This window comes from Pomacea canaliculata, linkage group LG5 (assembly GCF_003073045.1).
Source record: "Pomacea canaliculata isolate SZHN2017 linkage group LG5, ASM307304v1, whole genome shotgun sequence".
Taxonomy (NCBI): Eukaryota; Metazoa; Mollusca; class Gastropoda; order Architaenioglossa; family Ampullariidae; genus Pomacea; species Pomacea canaliculata.
Window position 1 is genome coordinate 4,633,565 of NC_037594.1, and position 23,527 is coordinate 4,657,091.

The window sequence follows — 23,527 nt, forward strand, 5'->3', positions numbered from 1 at the left end:
ACTATTTTTTCAGTAACATGACTTTTATAAAAAATTGTCAATCAGTGCAGCTGGAGGACTCCACATACTCAGGGTTAGAGGACTACCCTACCCGGGTGTCACGGACTTGGGTTGTCGCCCCTGACGGTTTAAGAAGCATGGGTTGTCACCCTTGGATGTAGGATAGGAATGCATGATGGTGAGCATGACTTATGGAAGAGCATATGACTGCACAATTTGTTCATTGGAATCCCTGTAGTTGTTGTGATAGGGCATGTGTGTGTTTATTGTGTTGTGTTTTTGTGTGTTTGTGTGGACATTAGTCAAAGAAAGAAGAAAAGAACGCCAATAAAACGGATTGACAAACAAAAGTTGCAAGAAAATATCTGTTTATTGAGCTGCACACAAATTATTAACATTCAGAGCGTTGTGAACCCTACTTGACAAGAACACATCGTGATCCTTGAGACAGTCTTCCTGTTACTGTGGTTACACGGCTGAGACACAAGATGGCGTATGGAACAAAGGTTGAGGGTTGTCGGGAAGGTCTCTACCCCACGACAGGCACACGATCAGTAGCGGCCGTCAAGAGCGGGTATTTGCCGTCACCACAGATGTCGTTGAAGTCGTCGAGGTCAATGGTGTACAACATGATCCCTCCGAGCCCCTTGGCTACGGCATAATCCACCTAAAAAAAAACCCATAAATCAGTCCGATTGAAAATAGTCCCCCACAAAATTCAACTTAAAACATTTTCATCACCTCTCATGAAGCAATCCACGCACAGCTAATAAATCCTCGTAACAATTATATTGAACTTAAAATTTATTTTTAAATAGCTCTCCCCATAGAAAAATAGTCCACGACAGCACCACGCTTCTGAAAACAGACCACAGTTCATGACATGGCAATCCACTCACTATATATACATAGTTTTTGGAACCAATTTAATCCAGGGTTGTTGTTGGGTTTTTTTTTTGTTATAATATAATTTCTCTGTCCTCTCGCCGTGACACGATAAGGTACAGAAGTCACAAAACTTTACCTGATAAGAAATGTCACGAAGGATAAAACCCAGTTTTTCAATAGTTTGCAAGATATCCACGCCATAGAAGTCAGATTACAAGATATTGTCCTAAAGAAACCAACCTTTTCTTGAACACTCGCAACGTCGTCATATCCGGTCCAGCGGCCATTTTCAATGATGTAGGGGGCCTTACTCCCTGTTAGGGTCCCATTAGTAGCGCCGCCTGCCTGGAGTATCTTACAGATCTGAAAATGTTTTACAGACCATGTATTTCCCTCCTTCTCCAGACCAACTAACTATATGCTGGGGTGGAAGATATAGGGGTAGAGTCTGGGTCAACAAGACCACATGACTTCCTGGATAGGTGGAGAGAAGAACGAACAGCTAGACTGTAATAAGAGAGGGGACTGTGTGACCAGAAGGCATTGGGAAAGGATGGGAGTCAGGGTAGACTGATGGACAGAGAGAAGAAGACAGTGCTGACCTCAAAGTACGCCAGTACTCCCTCCTGTTTCATCAGGCTGCCAGCTGCTCCTGCGCCTGTGGCGGCGGCGACGACATCGGTGGAGGTCGGGTCGGCGAGGGTGTAGCTGGTGCCGCTGGTGGAGATGCCCAGGTTGAGCATGCCAGCTGGTACTGAGTTGCTGAGGATGAACTGAATCTGAGGGTCCTGCACACACAAACTGTTAATTAGCTACACATAGACTTTGCCAGCTAGAAATACTGTTTACAGCCGGAACTGAGTGAACGAATGCTGCTAATACGAAATATTAACAAGAAGAACGTGTAATCAAGCGGTGTCTAAAACTGCAACAAACAACTGTTTGAAACTCTAAAAAAGAACTGTGCGAAACTACAATAATGAACTGTGTGAACTGTAATAAAGGAAACACAAACACCACTTACAATGGCGTCCTGACCACCAGAAGGAGAGTACAGAGCGCTGGGGTGACCAGTGGTGGTCTCCCAGTAGCCGTGCAGGCCATAGGTTGAAAGGTCAAAATAGTCCACAAGTCTGCACAGGTATATATTTAGTAGAAAACATCTTAGTCAAAATTTCAAGCTAGGTCATAGTTGTTGATGATCGCTTCGTCAGCGTTATTATTAAACATTTATTTATTTATTTATTGACGTTGAGTATGTCATTAGACTCGAACCTCACGTAAACGGAACAGATATTTTGTAGGTTTTTTTTAAAGATGTTTTGCTTGAGATTTAAGAAAGTTGTCTTATTAATCTTTGACATTATTGTTTATTTTGGGAAGAGTGTTAGGTGTGTAAAAAGGTAGGGCTACTTCAAAGGGAGCGCTATTTCATTTCACATTCTTTTCTGTGTTTGCAAAAAAATGTGTTGTTGTCATTGGAAAAACCCTATTACAGAGTTGTCCTTGTTTAAAAACCGAGGCTTTACATTCCAAGATGCTGTACACCTGTAGACAGACTCCATCCATTGGTGTACCTGGTGGTGAGACTGCACTTACTTGATCAGTTCTGCGAGTTCGTAGGACATCTGCACCCGGTACTGACTGGGGGAGATGAGGGCCGTCAGCAGCAGCCGGGGCTTGCCGGTGTCCGCGGCATCTTTGACGAAGGCCGCCTTCAGCGCCTGCAATAAGATTTGTTAGGGGACTTAATTAGGTGCGCAAACCATTTGCGCAGAAAGTTATCGTGTCAGGCTCTTCCGGTTTATGGACGAGTCTTGCCAGCGAGGCTGAAGCACAAACATCGCATATCTCATCTGTAAATTGATGAAATGTACAGTCTGCCCTGAATACTTCGTTCAGAAACGAGAAATAATCTATTACCAAAGTGCAGCACGTGCAATATTTCAATAATGAAAGTTTAATAGCATCTCACATACATGAGAGTGGTCCCGCCAGTGATAGTTAAAGTAAAGCCTATCAAAATAATAAATACATTTAAAAAAATTCAAGAGAATTATTCATTTTCTTGGACAGAGGTATGGGGTACGATCCCTTTGAACACAGGGTAGAAGCGCGTGGAGCTGTGTGACCTTAATGAACTGTCTTTAATGAACCTGATGAGAGGGCTATTTTAGTTTAGTATTTGCTTCGGTTAAAATTAGACCCCGAGCCTTGTAAGGTCACATCACTTAAAATTCTGCTTTAGGATGAGGTGAGGGATTAGGCTGTGGACTAGACAAAGAGGACATGACGTCATCCGGTTTCTATAAATAACTCCCCTCTACTTCCGTCGCGCGCGCACACACACACACACAAACATTCACGTATACCCACCTACGCTGTCCTGACACTCAAACACTCAGCCAGGAATAAGAATGAAGAGGAGGAGAGGATGAAATACCGTGAGAAGCTGGGTGTATTTCTGTTTGTCCGCTGCGGGGCTTCCGCGATCCCCGGGGTACTCCCAGTCGATGACGACACCATCGAAGTTGTTCGTGCGCAAAAACTGGACGGCGTTGGTAGCAAAGGTGTTGATGTTGTCCTCACTGGACACTATGGTGCTGGACAGCAAGAGACAGCAAGAACAGTCATGAATGTGTACGACTGGAGAATGAAGAGCATTTGTGGACATTCATCATTAGCTTCGGGGACTGGGAACACGTTTATATTTATATTCTGAGATAAGGCCATCTTAAATGAATTAATAGGCAATAAGAAGTGGTCTTGCGTGCACTCAATTCATTTAAGAAGTTTTTTAAGTGACTACAGACCATTTAGACTGGTTATCACTGAGTGATTGTAAGACCACTGCTCATTGGCTAACAGTGACTGTAATACCGTTGTTGATTGGGTATCATTGTGAGCTGGAAAGACTTACTCCCATTTCTCAACACCAAGATTCCAGCCTCCAACTGCAATCAAATTCGTGATATTTGGGTGCTGGGTCTTGAGGGCTGCCAGCTGGGAGTACCTGAAAATAGAAGTGTTCGAGTAAAAAAAACCACCTTCTCCTCCTCGTCGTCCTCCTCCACCTCTTTTTTTTATATAAAAATGCTTTTCTTCAAGAACATTATATTCCCAGAATGCCCCAAGCTTGTGCTAACTAAACCAAACACACAGCTTCGCTAGATTATCTACATACAAAAGTAAAGCGCTGTAGGGGTCGTAATCATGACGCAGGGGTAAAGATTATGAACACTGCTTCGTATCTATGGAAACGAGAGGTTCGCTCTTGATTTCCCCATTTTGTCTCTACTTTCATAACAACGGCTCGTTTGTCGTGTCCGGCACGACTTGTTTGTTTGTGTTGTGTGTGCAGGGACCTCCGTCGTGACCACTGCAAGCCTTGGATTCTTTGGGGAAGTCCATGTCGGAGGAGTTGAGAGGAGGATTGAAACGATAACCACAGACGATAACAGCAGACGAAACTCTCATGTTCCATCAGGGGAACTTGTTGTTCCACAATCGGACTCCCAGTTTTGTCTGTGCAGCTTTTGATATCGCTGACCTGGTTCCGGATATTTGAAAAGCGCGAATCTACAAACTTGAACTTTTGCACCCAGGTACTTGAACTTTTGCACCCAGGTACTTGAACTTTTGTACTCAGGTACTTGAACTTTTGCGACCGAGCACTTGAACCTCAGCATAGTCGTGTCACATCCGGAAAGGTAATGGCTCAGAAACCTTTGCAAGTATTTTTTTTTTAAGGAATACAATTACGAAAGGTGAGGGCTCGCCGTCTGACTCAAACAGTGATGCCGAACTTACCTCCCTTCTGTTCTGTGCAGTCGTTGACTAAAGCTATTGTTGTTTTGTTTCAATGAGTTCAGAAATTTATAATAATCGAGGCAATCATTATAGTTATAGATGAGATTGGATAATATTTTGCGAAAGTTATTACATGTATCTTAATTAAAGGTTAACTGTAGTGCAGTTGTTCAGGGGAGAGCACAATGAAAGAAATTTTTGTTCTTAAAGTTGACTGAATATCCCCGTCCGTTCTCGCCTACGCTCCTACCAACATCACCAAACGCATAAAAAAACTCTGATTCGTTTTTTTCAAAACTACAGATACGCCAAACAGTCCCAGCACTCCCATTAGCTGTAGTCTTGGCAACCCAAGCGTATCTATATACAATCCTGACGTCAGTGCTGCCGCTATCTTTCTGTGGCTGGTGATTGTAGAGGTGGACGTCGAGAACGGAAGTGACAAAGCAGGGTTAGTGAGAGGACAAGAGAGAAGTTGTACATACATGTCGGGGTCTCCACTGTCGTGTGGAATGATGGTCAGGCTGGTGGTGTCCAGCTCCGCCAGGTAATACACCACGTGGGTGCAGCGGGTGGTGTCGATTTTGGCCGGGATAAACTTGATGGAACCGGCTCGCCAGTGTGCCCACGCTTGCACGTAGCAAACCACCCGGAAACCTAGGCGACCGTGTGCACACACACGTACACACAAACACGCACGTACACACACAAACAAACAAGCACCCACGAACGAAGGCACACGTGTAAATAATGTCTCGATGGAAGAAGCTACTGTTGCCAAATGGCAATGTATAGGTATTGCATCCACATTAAATGTGAAGTTTTTTTTCGAATATGTATATAAGTGTGTATTTACATATGTTAAGAGTTATGTGTGTCTACATATAAATAATAATAAAAATTAAAAAAATAATAATAGCTGGAAGCAAGTTCTCAGTACAGAACCAGTAGTCTAGAAACACACGTGGAGCAAGATGCAGGCTGACACACATCATCAGACATCATTTAGGCGCACAGACAAACACAATCTAATCAGCAGAACATGCAGCAAGAATGCACATGGTTAGTCAATCAGAAAATAAAAACAAAACTGTCTTGTCCGCAATTCCAATAAAGTTACAAGTTTCAGTGACATAGGCACAAATAATCCCAGAAAGTTAAAAGTTTTAAGAAAGATGGCAAAAAAAAAATAAAAATAAAAAAAATAAATAAATAAAAATAAAAAGAACAGGATGCAGAGGCCGTTAGTGGATGAAGATGTCTGTAGGACGAAACGATGGGATACAGGTGTTGAAGAACATTATAAACAGAACAAACAGCGCAACAAACAGACTTTTCTGATCAAAAAAATCTGCTCACCGTTGACGGAGAGAAACGCGGAGGAAATCGTCAACAAAGCTGCCAAGAGCATCATGTTGCCAGGACCTGGTGTGTCTGTCACAAGCTGCACACAGGGAGTTCAATCGGTGCAAATAATTAATTTAATTAGCCCGTGAGGCTGTCATACAAAGAGTCGGTCTTGTCTCAGCCATAATTTGTGAATTAAGCTTTATTTGTTTTTTTGCATCATTAAAATATAAAACACAACTTAAAACCGATGTAAAATAGAAGGTACTCTTACTCACCAAGGTTGGAACAGATGGGAAAACACACACACACGCACACACATTTAAATATGCATGTGAGAGAGAGAGAGGGGGGAAAGAAAGAGTAAGAGAGCGGGAAGAGAAGTGAAAAGACAATCCAGCTTGTTCTGAGTACAATAAATTAACTAAAATTACATCCAACATAATTCATCATATGGATAATTTCTTGCAGTTAATTACTTCCCTCTACTAACTCTTTCTTGTCAGGAGTCAGCGGGACAGTGTAATCATTAGTGAACCAGATGTTACTGAGGACGGTTGACATTACACATTACTGGAAAACTTTAGCACAGCTATAATTATGAATATACTGAACTAAGGTACTGTTCAAAATTTTTCTCCATTTTAAAATAGTTTTGCATTTTAGTTGTACAGAAAAAAGCACAGAAAAGCAGATGAATGCAAAATCTACAAACCTTTCACTGTCACTCGTGTCTGCCTCTGATGGACACCAAGAGGACCTTTTATACTCAAATATGCTCTTCCATCACGGTCAAAAACTGGTTCCCTCAATCAACGCCTGGATTGACTGAGCAGCGAAAAGTTAAAAAAATATTACCTAAAATAAAGCTGAGCACCATGGACTGGATGCACATGTTGCTCCAAGTCTTGGTCCCACCCGAGGTCTGTCTCCCGGTATCTTCAGGTCACAAAGACGTACCACGGAGATATCACGTGTCTGCCGGAGCTTCACTGGGAATAAACAATAGAAGACAGTGTGTTGGTCAGAAGTTTAAAGAATTCATGTCTTTGTTGATGTTGTTGCAGTTCTTGATGATGCTGACAATTTGGGATTCAGGAAAAAAAGGAAGAACGAGAGAAAGAGGAAAAAAAGCGAGCAACATCCTAAAACAGAACCAGGGTGATGTAAGTCAGAAAAAAAAACAAAAGCTTCTTTTTGTCGAACTTTACTTATCTTGGCTCCTGAAGACAATGAGTACTCGTGACACACTTTTAGCTTTTAGGTCAAGGACTCTGTACCTGCCATTGTTAGCTTCTGATAACAGCACCCAATCCAAACTCATTTTCTACACCTTGCATAAGTGTGTTTTGCTGGAAAGGTATGATCTGATTTTCGGAAAAAATCTCGGGTTCAAGGCTGACCCAGGTCTAACTGAAGTGTCTTCCCGTCCCTCATTGTACTTTTATACCTCCTTCACCTGGACAGACAGAAGGCGGGATGATGGTGGGTTCTCTCCTAGCTGTGTATAGACACGACAAACTGCTCATTTCACGATCCTACAAACATTTACCGCTGAAATATTACACATTCTTTGACCTGTAGCAGAAAAACTTCATGCTATTCCTAATCTTAAAATTATCACCATCACATTTTGCAGTGTCCACACGGCTGTGTAAGTATAAATAAGTCACAATGTTAACAGGTTTATAAGTTGACTTTGTTCACATTATAGTAAATGAAGATAGAACGATTATCCTCCAAAGGGAATGGGTAGTAAACAAAAAAAAAATAAATCGTGAACTGACACTAGAACACGAAACTACAAAGTAAAATAACGGGACAGACACACTTCCACAAAATGTGTTTTTAGACTACGAGTATGTGTTGTTCTGTATTGTTTCCATATCAGGTGACCAGACCTGAGCTTCCACAGATAAAAATAGATTGAATTGTAAGCCAGGTATACATACGCCAGTAAGAAAAATAACAACTTCTGTTATTTTTGAAGTAGGCTGAATTTCTCATACTATAAAACTCTTATTTTTCTTTCAGTACTACTTTCAAAAAATAGACAAAAGAAAACTATTTATAACTATATACATATATTGTCCGAAAAAGGCAAGAATTTTATTTTTAACGCGTGATTACTTTTCCTCTGGAGGGGATTAATAAAGCAAATAAATAACTATAAGAGTTGAAGGCTAAGGATGTACCTGACTATTTTATAATATATATATAATATTTATATTGACAGCTATACTCATTTCTGTGAGACCATCAATAGTAAGTCCAACTGTCGACTTGAGAGTTTATCACGAAACAAGTTTCTGCATCAGAACACCTTTATCACACCAGATGATTCGAAGGCTCTCCCAGTTCAACTATTGATATGTTGATTTGCTTTGATTACAATAGCAGAAGGTATTTTTGTGTGTGTGTGTGTGATAGAGAGAGAAAGAAAGAGAGAAATTACGTGTTAACGAACCCACAGTAGACCACGAAAAACTATGAACAGCATTTGATGTTGGTACAGAGACAAATTTTTAATGACACTTTTGCATCCTTGCAACGATCCTAAATATTTCCATTGTTAACCGGGTACGGACACTACCCAACTGCACTCGCTCTCACTTCCTCCTCAATGGCGGTCAGCATCGGGTAGCGACCTTGACCGCAGAGCCCGTGGAAGTCGTCCATGTCGATGGCCCAGACAAAGACGCCGCCAAGTTCTAGGTGGAGCGCATATCGCACCTGAAACATCCCCCAACAATGTTCATTAAAATCTACAAAGTTTATTCTTGGGTTAGACGTACCCCAGGTATTCTATACACGCATTATGCATGCTAAATAAACATTTTACATAGACAAAACATTATTATTCTTATACTTATTCTTGTCGTGGGCAGTCTACTCCTGTACAGATGCTACAGAATTGCGGACCTTGAGGATTATCCATTATCCCTGACCATTATCACTGCCCTGTGTGAATACTGGACCTACTTTCTCCCGCACGCTCGTTGTGTCGTCATATCCGGTCCAGCGCGTGCTGTCGACGATGAATGGTTCTAATGATGTTCCTGGCACCCGACTGATTGTGACGGAGGTGGGGTAGTCGGTTATCAGCTTGCAGATCTGCACGTGACATGGTTAAACCGTTAAAGTTGTTAAACCCTGTCCTGATCCTGTTCATGAGTTTACGGATAGACAACTCTGGTGTCCACTGTCCTGTCTTCATTAATTATCCTGTCCGACCTCTCTCACTTTGTGTTTTGCTCGCTGTGCTATGTATATATGTGTGTGTGTGTGTGTGATTCGAATAGCGTTTACTTATATTCGAATATCGTTCGACATCACAGTTTACTTAATTTATTTAAAGAAGTGGAAGCAGACCTCGAAGTATGTCAGGACCCCGGCCTCTTGGGAGAACTGACCCATTGGCCCCGGACCAGTGGCCGCTGCCCCGATGCTGGTGTTGCGAGGGTCGGACAGAAGGAAGGATCGTCCGTAGAAAGGGAGTCCCAGGACCAACTTCCCCCTGTTCCGTGTGATGGTAGTGATGTAGTCCATGATAGAATTCTGTCGGGATCGCCATCAGATCATTGCAGTCATCATTGCCAAGTCATTGTCATCAGTATCAGTCATTACAGTTATTATTGTCACATCATCGTAAGAAAGACTTGTCCTCATTGCAACAGAAAAGTAATTTTATCGTAATGTCATTGATGATAATCACAGAATTAGGAAGATTTAATTTCCTTACGACACTTCCTTCGGGTGCAATGGAGGTGGACGGGTATAAAGCGCTGTGATGGTCCACCTTAAGTTCCCACGAGCCATGCAGGTCATAGACCATCAGGTTGATGAAGTCTACTGCCCTGTGAAACGAAACATTATAATATAATGGGAATAGAGGCACTAGGACAGATGTCATGATTAATGTCGTGATATGTAAGAGTTGATTATCGTGATGTCAGCTTTGTACACAGACACACATGGTAATTATTAACATATGGAGCGAGGTCAACCGTTAGATGAGGTCATAACGTTGATGTCCCTGAGTTTATGATCTCTTTCTATGTTTGGTGATATTTGTAGGCGTGTATCTCAAGAAGGGAAGGAAGTGTGTTTACAAAGATTTTGGAAAATATTATCTTGCACAAAGCTTTATCCAGTCATGAGAAAAAAATGTGCGTCCCACTAGTCTTTTAAGTCGCCAGCTATCGACCATAGAGCCTACTCGACCTGTATGTTGAGGCAGTAACAATATTTGGTAGTTAAAGCCCTGGGTTCGACTTAAAAGCTACAGGACAGACCTCTCTGCCAAGTGCACTGCAAGTGTCAAAGTTCATCACAAAATCAAGTCACTCACGTCGCGATCTCCTCGAGTTCATACGACTGCTGGACGCGCCATCGGGCAGGTGCCACTGTCACCGACAGAAGCAGCCTTGACCTCAGTTCACCTCTGATCTCCTCTTGGAAGGCCAGGCTCACCGCCTAAACAATAATACCATGGTCATACCGGTGTCACGATCTGAACCTTCGCCCGAGATAACCTTTCGCCCCACACAGTGCGCACGCGTGAGAGTCAACGGGTCATTTCGTGAGGGGTCACTTCCGTCAAAGACAAAAATTCTCATAGCATATGAGCGAATGATTGTCTCGTTAAATTCTAGACATAAGCTGTCTTATAATATGAGAGAATTCTTGTCTTGCAGAACAGTGCATCGTTACAATCAAGTCAGACAATTTCAAGTTAAATAGGGTGTACTTAGGCGAAATCACCCACCCCTAGCTTCTGAAAACATCAAGCTGGCATAAGTAAGTGACTAAGTAACTCTACTTGTAGCATACAAGACCTGCACTCTAACCTGAATAAGGCTTGTGAAACGCTGCTTATCCCCCGGGGGACTCCCCCTGTCGGCAGGATACTCCCAGTTGATGTCTAGTCCATCAAAACCATGTCTCCGTAGAAACGGAAGAGCTCCCGCTAAGAATCTTTGCATGTTGAGGCTACTGGACACCAGAGCACTGCAACCCATTGGTCAGTCAGTTAATATGTCTTGATGTGGACACTCAGTTAATATGTCTTGATGTGGACACAGTTCATATGTCTTGATGTGGACACTCAGTTAATATGTCTTGATGTGGACACTCAGTTAATATGTCTTGATGTGGACACTCAGTTAATATGTCTTGATGTGGACACTCAGTATGTCTTGATGTGGACAGAGACATCTCAAAATAGAATTAAAATATTTTGAAGCATTCGTGCATTACCATAGCCTCTGCTTCCCACTCTAGACAAGATTAAGCGAGAAAGAGAGAGGGGTGTAAGAGGAAAGCAAGTATGCTGCTAACTTTGGTTGAGAAAATCTGTGGTCAGACAACTCGACATATGACTGTCATCTCTAATCTCCAATGTAAAAGTAACAAAAATTATTAGCACGAGTGTCAGGTCAGCTTATGAACTGAATCGCTTTGAACTCACGTGAATTCCTCTGACCCCATGCTCCAGCCTCCAATGGACAGCAGGACCTTCAGATCTGGTTTTTGTGTCTTCAGGGCTGCTAGACGAGTGTAACTGAAACGCGACATCATCATCAATCATCAATCATCAATCATCAATCAGCATCATCATCACTACCACCACCACAGCATTATTGATCAGACTACATCAACAAAAAGGGGATGAAGAGTGAGGGATTGTCTACAAAGCTCCTGTTTGTTGTGAAGTACACCTCATAAACATTGTTTACAATTGTGTAAATATTTGGTGTGACGTACATGTCGAGGTCGCTGGTCTCTTGTGGGATGATGTTAAGTCCAGTGCTGTCCAGACTGGCAAAGGCAACGATGAGGTGGGTGCAGCGATTGGTGTCCACATCTTCCGGCAGGAAGGTTGCCGGTTGTTTGCGATACCGAGTCCAGAGGGTGACGAAACACGTGATGACAAACGCTGGTATAACAGGAATTGTGTGTCATACAGGTGGTCTTGATTATCTTAATTTTCTCTATCTAGCCATTCATCTTGCTGGAAACTAAATTTCGGCTTAAACAAAATTCTCTACAACGAACACAGAGAATATTGTGTGGAATACAATGAACAAAACCATTGTTACCATAGTTTCCTGTATAATACATTCATCTGTCTGTGTGCCTGCGTCTTCTCTTCTTCTATTGAAGTATTTCCCTACTTTTCTAAGTTACCTCAGTGTAGTTTGATTTGTCTGTGTACCATTTCATAGACCATGCAAATTTGTCTTTGAGTGGAGAGGTGCTTACCTTCTGTTTGTGTTACTGCCAGCAAATGCAGCAACCCTGCCAGCAACCCGCAACAGATGGCAACCTTCATATTTATCTGCACCTGAAAAGTTGAAAGCGATAATAATATGATATCGTGCTGACACAACAACCTTGCAGAAGAAGCTGTCATGTATGACATTTACTGAAAACAGGTGTGAAGGCTGCCAACTTTGAAGCCTTCTTCTGAAACCGCCATAGATGAAGATCACAAGAAAATCCTACGACAATAACTTCACATATCAATTAAACAATTAAAAACACAATCTGCTTTTAGTGCAACATTTCAAAACATGAAAATATCATTACATCGGTTGTTTGTTCGAGGAGACTCCTTCCTCTTCATACTTTAATTGTTGACATTTGCACTCACAAACATGTTCGTCGAGTTTCTTTTTATTTCAGTTATCCACACAAAGTATAGTTCAGTAATATTAATCTATTTTGAAAAAAAGTTTGCATTCAGCTTCGTCTAACAGAAAATAGCCGTGTGAAAGAACATCTGACAACACACACCACAAACTAGCCAGAGTTAAAAATGTTGTGTTGTAGTTGTTATCCATGTTGCAGATTGCGAAGACAGACATCGAAAGCTTTGTAAAGAACGGACACACACACATATATATATACACACATGTACCTATGTCAAACTATTTACAAAAAATGTCCACGTATTTGAACCAACTTACCGTATGGAAGGTTTCCGAACGAAGGAGGGTAGTAGACACGTGAAGCAAAGAAGAAAGACTAGGAATCCAAATGGTTGTTGCTTCAAGTTCCGTGTGTACCAACAGATGAACTTTTTTTTTAAGGAAGCTTTATCTTTATTTATGGAGTTTAATATTTTCTGTGTCTTTGACAGGTTCTATCGAGACAGATAGCAGAAGGATTTGGCTTCAATCCATTTTTCCTTTTCCCACTAGATGGCGCTATGGTATGAACTATAACCTGTACAATGGACTGGTAATCATGTCCCCGTCATGCAATAGTCCCATTCCTGTCTCAAGTGCTCGAGTGTGTGAGTGATGGTCAAGAAATTATCTAACACTCTACAAGATTTTTTTTTTCATTTCGAGAGAAAGATTTTTTAAAGGACTTCACTGGTTTGGAGATGTAAAAGAATTTGAGGAAGGGTGGAGAAAGAAAGACGGCCAGGCTATATTTTGTGATTGCTTGCTGTATTCTCCAGTGGGGATGCCTTGCACTGGGCACATTCCCTTTACAAGCAGGAAGACAATCCAAGAGACTAGAGAAAGAGAAAAGACTAGCAGACCCTTGATTACAATCCTATTCGCTTAATAAAAGGCAACAACAGTCGACAAAGCTGTTCACATCTATTCATACAGCATAAAAACTCAACCACCCTAAGTTACCGGCTATGGACCAATCTCCGTTTCTCTCTCTCTACAGTCCACCAACTAATCTTATTTTTCAGGTTTTTTTCACCGAGGGTGGTCCTCTTGCACGATGGTAAATTTGCTTCTCGCCGAGACTGTTGGCAAACGTAATTTCTATTTGGATGCTGCTAAGCTGGCACAAAATTTAACTTCCAGTCTATTCGATCTACGAATCAAACAAAACACAAAGAGATTAATGATGATCTTTATTGCTTAATAATAAAGTTGAATCCAGAAATGGTGCTCATGGCCTCAGTGAGCACACACACACACATTGTCAGGGAGGTGTGTCACGGGGTTGGCGAGTGTGCTTGAGCGTGTGACCGTCCTCGCCTAAAGTGAAATCTCCGAGCCACCGCAAGAAGTAGTGACGAGAGTTCGCCTCACGCTCTGGCCGGGGGAACGAAACCGCCGAGACGGAAGGTCTTGCTGTACTAGTGTGGTTACAGGGACCCACTACACAAGGGAGGGTCTGCTTAGACGAAGGTGTTGTCCTGGGGAAGAGCCCTCCAGTTGCGTCTTGTGTCAGGCGTCCAGGACGGAGTTCAGTCCGTCGACGTCCTGAAGGGTTGTTCCGCGACCCCAGCGTTCGGAATGTCAGTTTGGAGTGTGTGTGTGTGTGCCAGCTACGGAGATCCTTGTGGAATATGTGCCTTAGTGTGTTTCGGAAGTGTGTAAGTGAACCTGTACGCTCGTCGTGGATTGAGTGGGAGTGACGCAGAGATACGTCTGGCTTTTGTACCTTCGTCTACGTGACACTGGCAGACGGTAACGGTAAGTGCTTTTTTTAAAATAAATTTCAGGGAGACCATTTGTATTCCAGACAGCGTTCCTGTCTATTTGAATTAGTTTTGAGAAAAGCTCTTGTATGTTTATTTTATGTGTTAATGTTTATTTTGCTTTCTGTGTGTATACGACCTGTTGCCACTGTCCACACAGAGAGAGGATAAGTAAGAGCCAAAAGAAAAACAAACGAAACTTTACGGCAAAGACGACAACGGGCTATTGTAGTAAAGAAAGACGAGAAGCCCAAGGACAGATCGTTGTGTTTTGTGTTTGAATGCGCGTGAACACCACGTGGGAGGCGGTGACGTCAGTGTGTGACGTGGTCGTGACACACATCTGGGAGATTTTGAGAAACAAGACTGCACGTGCAAGCTGTAGTTTATTTATTTCTACTTTCCATTTCATTGACACTCATCAAGTGTAATGTTCTTCATATCCCTGATCGCTAACAAGTTGAAATTTTAGAAATTCACATTTTTTAAGCGTTGATAAAACTGTTTTGTAACGTTCGCAATCCTATCAGGTCGGTTGATTTTTCCCAATAGATGTTCTTTAACCGAACTGTAGTTTTTCTTTTTCTCTGTCCATAGCTACTTAAGATTAAAGTCTACACTTTGCGAAATATCACCGCGATTCACAACTGTCTCTCTACGTTTTGTCTGTTAAAGTATGTGATATGATTTGTCTCTGCCTACTGAGGTCTACAAATATTTATATCTGGTTGCTGATGTAATATTGTTTGTCCTGTGATTCTCCACCCTCTGGTGTCCGCCACTGTCTACCCGATGATCTGCTCGTGGATGGCGCGCAGCAAGGGATAGTGTCCCTGACCGCAGATACCGTGAAAGTCATCCATGTCCAGGGTCCAGATCATCAGGCCGCCCAGTCCATTCTTCATCATGTAGTCAACCTGCCACACAGAAAAATGCAAGTTAAATGACAGGACTCACTGCAGCGTCTGTAGACTGACGTGTCACGTGGTACTCAGCATACATTGTTTGCCGATGATGACACCAGTCAGTAAGCTTTTCTGGAAGTCAGTTCCTTGTCAGATGATGGTAGCAAAATCTGTTTTAAAAAAATGTCTCTTTACCTTTTCTCGAATACTGGTCGGGTCGTCATATCCAGTCCAACGGTTTCCATCTACAATAAACGGGGCACCAGCGTTGCCAGGGAGACGGCTTGCGACAACGGTCTCAGGGTTTTCCGTTAGTAACTTGCAGATCTGAACGTGAGGACGCTCGAGAAAGTGAATTCAATGAAGACAACGATACACACAGTAAAACCTTCAACAAAAATATGTATGTTGACATTTTGTCACTGCAAGATCAATAATAGATTTTCATATTTTCTACAAATGTAAGAAACCGGAAGTCTCCAGATCATATTTCATCCACCAATCACCAATCACCTTTCAATAAATCTTTTAGAATAAAGTTTTATCGCTCCCCCCAGACGGAGGGCTATCTCAAGCCGTGATACATGGAACATTATTAAGTACGAAAAGAATATTTCTTAAATAAAAAAATAATTGAACCGTTTGTAAAGTATCCCTACTTCCATCATACAAGTGTAAGTCAAGCAGCTACACTTCAGTTGGGTTATAACCGACATATCCTTTCAATCATTTAGAAATTCAGTGGCGATGTTAAACTTTAGGAAAGGGATGTTGACAATAGAATTATGGACAAAGTCCTGCCTCGTGATACGCCAGTACTCCCTCCTCGCCAGTGTAGGTCCCAGCAGCCCCTGCGCCGCTCGCAGGTGAGCCAACTCTCGTGCCCGTGGGGTCAGTCACGTTGAAGGACCGTCCATAGAAAGGCAAACCCATGTTCATCTTTCCTCTGGGTACGCTGGAGTCTAGCAGGTAGTTGATGAGGTAGTCCTAAAGTAAGAGTGAAACAGAGTCATTGCATCAGTGCGTGTAGTGATCCATCACAATGATCTCAACTGATTTAAACTCCGCTTGTAAAAAGTTCAGAACAGTGCTGTGATACTCGCTTTCTGCTACACTCTTGCTCGGGGAATTTCAGTGGTGGTCGGTGAAGTTTTGTACAAGTACAAAGTTGTAGCTTAATTAAACTTCTCGCCATTTTGTGGGCACACTTCCAGCCTATTTTTCTGCAACTCTGTCCACCCATTTTCCTTCTAGACTGCCCCTCCCTCTAGAGAAAAGCTGCTGACTGTTCTTAAGATTAATTTAGTCTTTTGGTGGTCTTTATTTTCTTTGTTGCCTCAGCTGTCTGGAATCCCCCCACACACACACACACACCCTTTTCAGCTGAGACATGCATCATCACTGTCAGAATTTAAGCAGCGGGTGAAGACGGAATTATTCTGTCATGCTTCTGACAGTTATATGTTTTGTTGTTTAGATAATGCAAAATCGTGTCGGCTTTTGTTATCAGTGTATTTTCTATTTTTTTAAAATTTTTTTTAGAAAGCTGTGAGCCATTAGGGAACGGTGCTCTATGGGTCGTCGTCAGTAACTCACCACACTATCAGTCTTATCCTCTGCAGGAGGGTATAAAGAGGCGTGGTGCCCAATCTGACTCTCCCAGTGGCCGTGCATGTCATAGGTCATGATGTTGAGGAAGTCCACATAGCTGTGACAAAACACATTTGTTTACTCCTGTATTTACAGGTCCATAAGATTGCCAAAATTAGAATTTTTCAAATTGCTGAGTCACGCCCAAAATACTATTTCCCAAAATCTAAGTAGATAATTTCCTTCGTTCTCGAGCCTCTAAAGCAGACCTGGGCAAAGGCCGGCCCGCGGGCCGGATCCGGCCCGCCTCCTGTCTCTGACCGGCCCGCTGGCCCGCCCGCCAGTATATATACTATGTATACAGTATTGGGTAAAACTGAGTTAACTATATTAGTCCAGCCCTCTAAAACCATCCCAATTTCTCATGCGGCCCCTTGGGAAAATTAATTGCCCACCCCTGCTCTAAAGATTACAATTATCTTGTAATTTTAAGAAAATCGTGTAGGTCTTTAAAGTTGTTTGCTATAAAGGACAATATTTTTCAACTTTTGTGTGTCTTTGACTGCGGGTCTTGATTTTTGAGAAGACATGTTGCGAGGCTTGAATCAGAAGGTTTGGTGTAGATGGTTGATGTCGCACGGCTCAGGTACAGGAATGACGAAGAAGGTTGATGTAGAAGGGTTGGCTTAGTAGTGTTGATGTAGCCTGGTTGATCAAGAGGGTTCGTGTAGAAGGGCTAGTGTAAGATTCTTGTAAAGGGCTGATGTAGCAGAATTCAGGTGCAGGGCTGATGTTTCAGGGTTACCTAGAAGGTTGATGTAGCAGGCTTGATGTAGAGGGTTGATGTAGTAGGATTAATAGATATGGTTGATGTATCAGGGGTCAGATAAAGTAATTATGTAGAGAGCTGATGTAGAAGGGTTGATGTAGATGTAAATGGTTGGTGTAGCAGGACTAATAAATGTTGTTGATGGAACAGAACTCAGATACAGGAATAATGTTAAGGGCTGATGTCTAGGGCTGTAACATTACTTGGCAATATCCGGCAGCTCATAGGACGTCGTGCTCTGGTTAATCGACGGCGAGATGGCTGCTGACAAAATGAGCTGAGCCTTACCCGTGGTCCTGCTTTCCTCTGCAAACTTTGTCTGCAGCCTCTGCAACGATATTAAGGGCAATAGTCATCGTCGTCTGTCTCAATACCATTGTTTCTACTACTACTCTTCTTGTAGCACTTACATTATCATTAACTACGATCTATTTTCTGTTCGTCGTGTCTACTATATTCGTGTAAATGTTTCCTAAATGAATTTTGGAATCATCTTTGACATGAGAAGGCTACACCTTGTCAGATTCTGCTAGTTCACATTGGTACCCTTTCATTTTGGATTGCACATATTACGTACGTACTGACGTCTGCATACATCAAACCTAACTAATCATGTTGTTCCTCTACACTCTTTTAAAATGAACGTTATATTAAACGGTTGAAGTCTGCTTCTATTTCATATTTTATTTATCTAGAATGGCAAAGATTTCCTTCCCTGTGGAGAGGGTGGGGCTCGCGATTTTGCAGTTTGTTTTGTTTGGCAAGTTGACTAGGCTAAGGGCGTGTTCTGTTTTGCTTCATACTTTCATCGAAATTTTGTTTGACAATTTTGGCGCAAATGTTTATGAGTAATACGTTCGGTAGTTTTTGACAATGTTTATATATAATGCTTTATTGAAGTCTTTCAAAACCCAAAGGAAATAAACGGTAGAGGAAGAAATCACTCTCTCGCAAGAAAGAAGAAAAAAAAAAAACATTCGCTCGCACGCACGCATGCACGCACCTGAAGAAGAAGCGTAAAGCGATGCTTGTCCTCGGGTGGATTGCCACGATCGCCAGGAAACTCCCAGTCGATGTCAAGGCCATCAAAGTTGTATTTTCGCAACAGAGTAATGGTGCTCGCAGCAAAAGAGTCGACATTGTTTGGATTTGACACCAACGTGCTATGCAAATAAAGGGACACAACCGCTGTTGAGTTAAGAGCAGTAGTCAACATGTGTTTACCTGCCCTTACTTCCACAGTTTAAATACTCACGCTTTCAGAATGGCATTTTTGCAGTTCATTGGTGAAATACTAGACACACAGATGCTATTTCTAAAAGTGATAAATATATTGATTTATTTATAAACACATACAAATGTATATACACATAAAGAACATGGAATATGACTAACAAGCGGAAAAATGACTGGCTAAAGGGGCAGTATCCAATAACTGGTATCGTAAGCTCTGTACTAGTTGTTTCCCTTACACCGTAGGTACCTCCTTTACACACCCAACATTACAATTGACAATGACAATTCTTTATTAACGCGAGGTAAAGTAAGCATGACGTTTTTGTTGTTGTTGTTGTTGTTGTTGTTGTTGTTTTCGTTTAGCCCTCGTCTTTAACGGTGTAAGAATAAGATAAATAATTAACTAAGTATTAAACAAATAAGTAGTAATAAACATAACAAAATATCAAAGAGTGGAAGATGATTATGTACAAAAGCAGTTGTTAAAACAGATAATATTTACAAGGGTCCTGGAGTTGGGAAGTATCTCTAATGTTTTATGGTTCAGGCTTTGTCCAATTATCGTGAAGTCTTTCATAATAGTGACGACGTGAGTCTTCCGCGGTCACAGGTATGGTGCCTACCTGGTGTCATGGTTAGACAGGCACCTACCCATGACTTGACCTATGACGTCAACACAGCACGCGCAACATTGATATTACCTGAACTCCTCGTCGCCGACAGCGTAACCACCCACACTGAGCATGAATTTGGCACTTGGCGCTTCGCGCTTCAGTGCAGTCCAACGCTGGTACCTGACAAAAAAGATGATTTCCCTTGATCCGTTTGAAATAAATTACAAAGTTGTCGCCAACACACACGGGCAGTGAGACTAATGGTGGCTTACTCTACTGAAAACATTCCATAGTGCAGTGTATTAATCTTTAGAGCAAAGACTTCTTGAGGTTTGATGTCGCCGATAGTTCTCGCTAACTGTATGTATCTAATGCTGTAAACAACTGTATATATTAAAATTGTGTTTCTCATTTTCTACATGTAGTGGTTAATTCGCTTTATAGGATTCTGTTGTCGAAGAATGTTTTCTCAATAAATTTCTCATCTTAACTCTAAACCTTACACTTGTGTATATCCGAATGATATACCTATGTATTTATAGGCGATAATAAATGATAATAAATAATCTCGTGGGATATATTCTCTTTTCTTTGCAAACTATATACAATATATGCTCATTGACAAATATATGCAATTTCTGGCATAATGTTTTCCATGCCGCAGTGCAGTTCTATTGTGAGTAAGCGTGTTAGGAGCGGCACATGATTGTAATATTATCAGCGACAGCTGTTCAAACAATTCTGATTACTATTCCAAGATTCGTAGGCTCTAAACATGAGAAACTTTTGTGAAACTACAGGCACAGATAATATTAGAAATATCATGTAAAGAAGTGACCTTTTACGCGTGTTATTACTTTCTTCGGTGACAATTATATTTATTCCGTATGTAGCTAATAATAATAACTGAATTTGTAGAGCATTTCCCACTTGAAGGTGAGCTCAATGTGCACAAAAGACTACAAATGAATCGACAGTCGACCCTACAACTGCTAAATCGAAGCCAGACCTGACAGTCTACAACTTCGCGAGAAGCTTTGATCGAGTTGCTAAGACAAGCCAGCAGTCCAGAGATATTCGTCCGTGGACAGACATGAACACAGTGCGTAGATGAAGATGAAAAGTTGTGGAAGGAGGAACAGTAAGAAGTGTTTGCTTTATACCGGAACTGCATACGACAGAAAATTAGCAAACAGGGTATGTGATGTCATTAGGGAATCACGGAAGAGATACAAAGATAAAATGCAGTTCAGTAGTGGCGACCTTGGGACAGCTTGGCCTATTGGGTGCACGTGCGTGCAAAGACCAGTTCAGTGTGCAAGCAGATGGTAGCCTTCTCGATCATCGATGGATGTTCAAGTAGTTGTAATGTCCCAACCCCACTATAACCCTAATTCATACACCCCCAAATATTTTCTGTTGAGTTTGCGCAGTCGGTTACATGCTTGAATAGGCATCAGGGCCTTGACATATTTGAACCAGATCGTGTGAGCTCACATTTCTAGGTCAGAAGGCTCAGATGGCACAATGTGGACACCCGAGCTGTCCAGAACAGCAAAGGCATAGATGAAGTGAGTGCACAGGCTTGTGTCGATGTCTTCCGGGTGAAAGGTCACCGGGTCCTTCCGGTAACGCGCCCACTGGGACATGTAGCAGACTACTCGAAACTGCTGGGCAGCTGAGGCAGAGAGAACAATTAGCGATTTCTCTTACTCTAGAGCTAATAAGTAGACTCCTCTTTTAATAGCAATGTTTGGATACGATAATCTCCCACTCGGTTCATAGAGTCCGTTCTGTAATAATTACAGATTTACAATTTCAAAAGGTTCACGAACATGTCTAATGTCTTCTTGTTCCTCATGTTATTATTGATGTTAATCTTTTTATTCCCCTCCTTTCAGAAAAAAGTACGCTTTTGGGAGAACTTTACATTCATAAATGCGGTATAACCTGTGGACTGTTTTCCTATACTTTGAATTGATTTTCTTGCTGTGAAATCCAGTCTACTTCCTTTCTGTTTCAGAGTCGATTAATTTACATTATTACCTGTGTCCTACGTGATTACCTGTGTCCTATTACTTGAGTTTGCCTACAAAGTGAAGTTTGATTCCCCACAAATGTGCCCAGTCTATGGCCTAGCCCGTGCTTCTACGAGCAATATCTCAATCTTTTTTAACCATAACAAATTCCGTGAAACAGTATACATGCTGCTGTAAACAAGATGTAGATATAAATAAGTGGATATCGTGATGAGACCTGAAATATAGACAACATCTGGCAGCGACCACAGTTTATCGGATCACGCAATCGATGAGCTTCCGCTGGCAATAGTCTCTCTGAGAGATATTATATAATCTATGGTATAATAGAGTGTATACTAAGTAAATTATGTATACTAATTAAGTGTCTTCACTAAGACTATAGCAGGACTGTAAATGTAACACCAAGTTTATTACACTGTGCCCTGTGCTCGTTCATGTTTCCTTTTCACAAGTTTTTTTGGTTGTTATTGTATTGTTTTGATGTTTAACAATTATTTTCCCTCTTTGGACCTAGATCTTTATTAAAAATGGTGCATTGTTTACTAAAGCTATCACTTTCGTTAATACAGAATTGTCATATTCGCTATTCCCCATCTATGCTGGTGTGTGTGTGTCCCTTCATTTCCCTTTGTACGCTGACAATAGTCTAGTAATCCTGTCGTTTCTTTGTCTCCAGACCTTGCAGAGAAGCCACCAGTGCCAGCAGCAAACACAGCTGAAGTCCTCGCATGTTGATGTAATCAGTCTGCAAGACAAACGGCAACTCGTAAGACGACTGCGACGATAACAGATGGCAGATTTAGCTGGGGTAATGCATACAGTCATCGTTTGATATAGTCCTCGAAATTTATGTTTCTTTCTTCAAGTTCTCTTTTGTTGACATGGGCTTAAAGGCTTTAATGAGCGGCGGTGCCTTGACTTGGCATCTAGAACATGGTTTCCGGTGTAGAAAAATGTCTGAGAGAAAGTGTGACGACCTGTGGTGTAGAAGAACGGGACGAGACAGAAGAACGGGACTTGCCTGCGGTGTTGATAAAAAGAAACCTGACTTAACTTCGTCATCTGTAAGTGACGATCTCACCTGGGAAGAAGGCAACATAAAAAAGTAAATAATAAAGAATCTTTGAAATTAAAAAATAAAACTCACCTCCATATAACACTACGCCAAGACTTGGTGAGTTTTTGACGCAGCTGACGCTTGTGCTTTGAGGACAAGGAGAGATAAACCGACTTTTATATGTCAGATAAAAAGAAAATTCTTTTGATATAAAAGGGCCTATGCACTAATAGTAACATTATGGGAAAAGTTCATATGTTTGCATTAAACTCTTTTTTTTAATGTCACATCTGCTCTGCTGGTTTTCAACATATTCGCACTCCAAAATGTTATGGGTGCGAGCTTAGCAATAATCAAATATTTTCATCGTAATATGTAAGATACAACTGTATTTTACCGGTAAAAATCTCTTTGACTTGCAGGCCAGTGGCAGCCCAGCTCTAAAGTCAGCCCACACTGGATCATCTCCAGAAATGTTGGACCTGCAGGGCTTCAGGGTTTCCGCCAACAAATACTCATCGGAATAACATTTCTCCTCTCTTGGTGAACTTGATGACACTTGGCTCACTTTGGCAAGTACGTGAAACGTTTGTTATGAAAGAGAAAACCCAAATTTTCTGTCACATAGGACTGCATTTTATCGGGGGATAAAATCTTTCTTAGACTTGCATGCTAGTGGTAGCCCAGCTCTGGTCAGCCCGCAGTGGGCAGTCTCCCGGGATGTTCAGGGTTTTAGCCAACAGCTGCCCCC

General features: G+C 41.8%; 2 protein-coding genes across 2 annotated transcripts; both read right to left on the minus strand.

Annotated features, from left to right (window-relative positions):
• Window positions 1–351: 351 nt before the first annotated feature.
• LOC112563729 (chitotriosidase-1-like) lies at window positions 352–6,907 on the minus strand. Its single transcript, XM_025237997.1, has 10 exons — window positions 6,761–6,907; window positions 6,058–6,142; window positions 5,184–5,355; window positions 3,809–3,901; window positions 3,332–3,491; window positions 2,488–2,612; window positions 1,913–2,021; window positions 1,491–1,676; window positions 1,129–1,251; window positions 352–667 (listed from the first exon to the last, which is right to left on the minus strand). Exons 2-10 carry the CDS (start codon window positions 6,110–6,112, stop codon window positions 530–532), a joined length of 1,161 nt encoding a protein of 386 aa, XP_025093782.1. The 5' UTR covers window positions 6,113–6,142; window positions 6,761–6,907; the 3' UTR covers window positions 352–529.
• Window positions 6,908–8,549: 1,642 nt separating this feature from the next.
• On the minus strand, window positions 8,550–22,944 carry LOC112563920 (probable chitinase 10). The gene is made up of 20 exons (XM_025238393.1): window positions 22,867–22,944; window positions 22,398–22,464; window positions 21,175–21,355; window positions 19,765–19,857; window positions 18,831–18,990; window positions 18,031–18,155; window positions 17,005–17,116; window positions 16,210–16,395; window positions 15,604–15,735; window positions 15,291–15,420; window positions 13,017–13,126; window positions 12,310–12,391; window positions 11,812–11,983; window positions 11,516–11,608; window positions 10,896–11,055; window positions 10,397–10,521; window positions 9,788–9,902; window positions 9,418–9,603; window positions 9,028–9,159; window positions 8,550–8,778 (listed from the first exon to the last, which is right to left on the minus strand). The coding sequence occupies exons 1-20, from the start codon at window positions 22,870–22,872 to the stop codon at window positions 8,635–8,637; spliced, it is 2,511 nt and encodes an 836-aa protein (XP_025094178.1). The 5' UTR covers window positions 22,873–22,944; the 3' UTR covers window positions 8,550–8,634.
• Window positions 22,945–23,527: the final 583 nt, after the last annotated feature.

What these genes read in the sequence shown, in the direction of transcription:
- LOC112563920 (XM_025238393.1), bottom strand. An exon ending in ACTGGTGGCTTCTCTGCAAG is followed by an intron (nt 21,356 to 22,397) that starts GTCTGGAGACAA and finishes TCTCTGCCTCAG; the next exon opens with CTGCCCAGCAGTTTCGAGTA. An exon ending in GAGCCTTCTGACCTAGAAAT is followed by an intron (nt 19,858 to 21,174) that starts GTGAGCTCACAC and finishes CTTTTTTGTCAG; the next exon opens with GTACCAGCGTTGGACTGCAC.
- LOC112563729 (XM_025237997.1), bottom strand. Translation starts at nt 6,112, where the DNA reads ATGATGCTCTTGGCAGCTTTGTTGACGATTTCCTCCGCGTTTCTCTCC. An exon ending in AATACACCCAGCTTCTCACG is followed by an intron (nt 2,613 to 3,331) that starts GTATTTCATCCT and finishes ATCTTATTGCAG; the next exon opens with GCGCTGAAGGCGGCCTTCGT. An exon ending in GAACTCGCAGAACTGATCAA is followed by an intron (nt 2,022 to 2,487) that starts GTAAGTGCAGTC and finishes ATACCTGTGCAG; the next exon opens with ACTTGTGGACTATTTTGACC.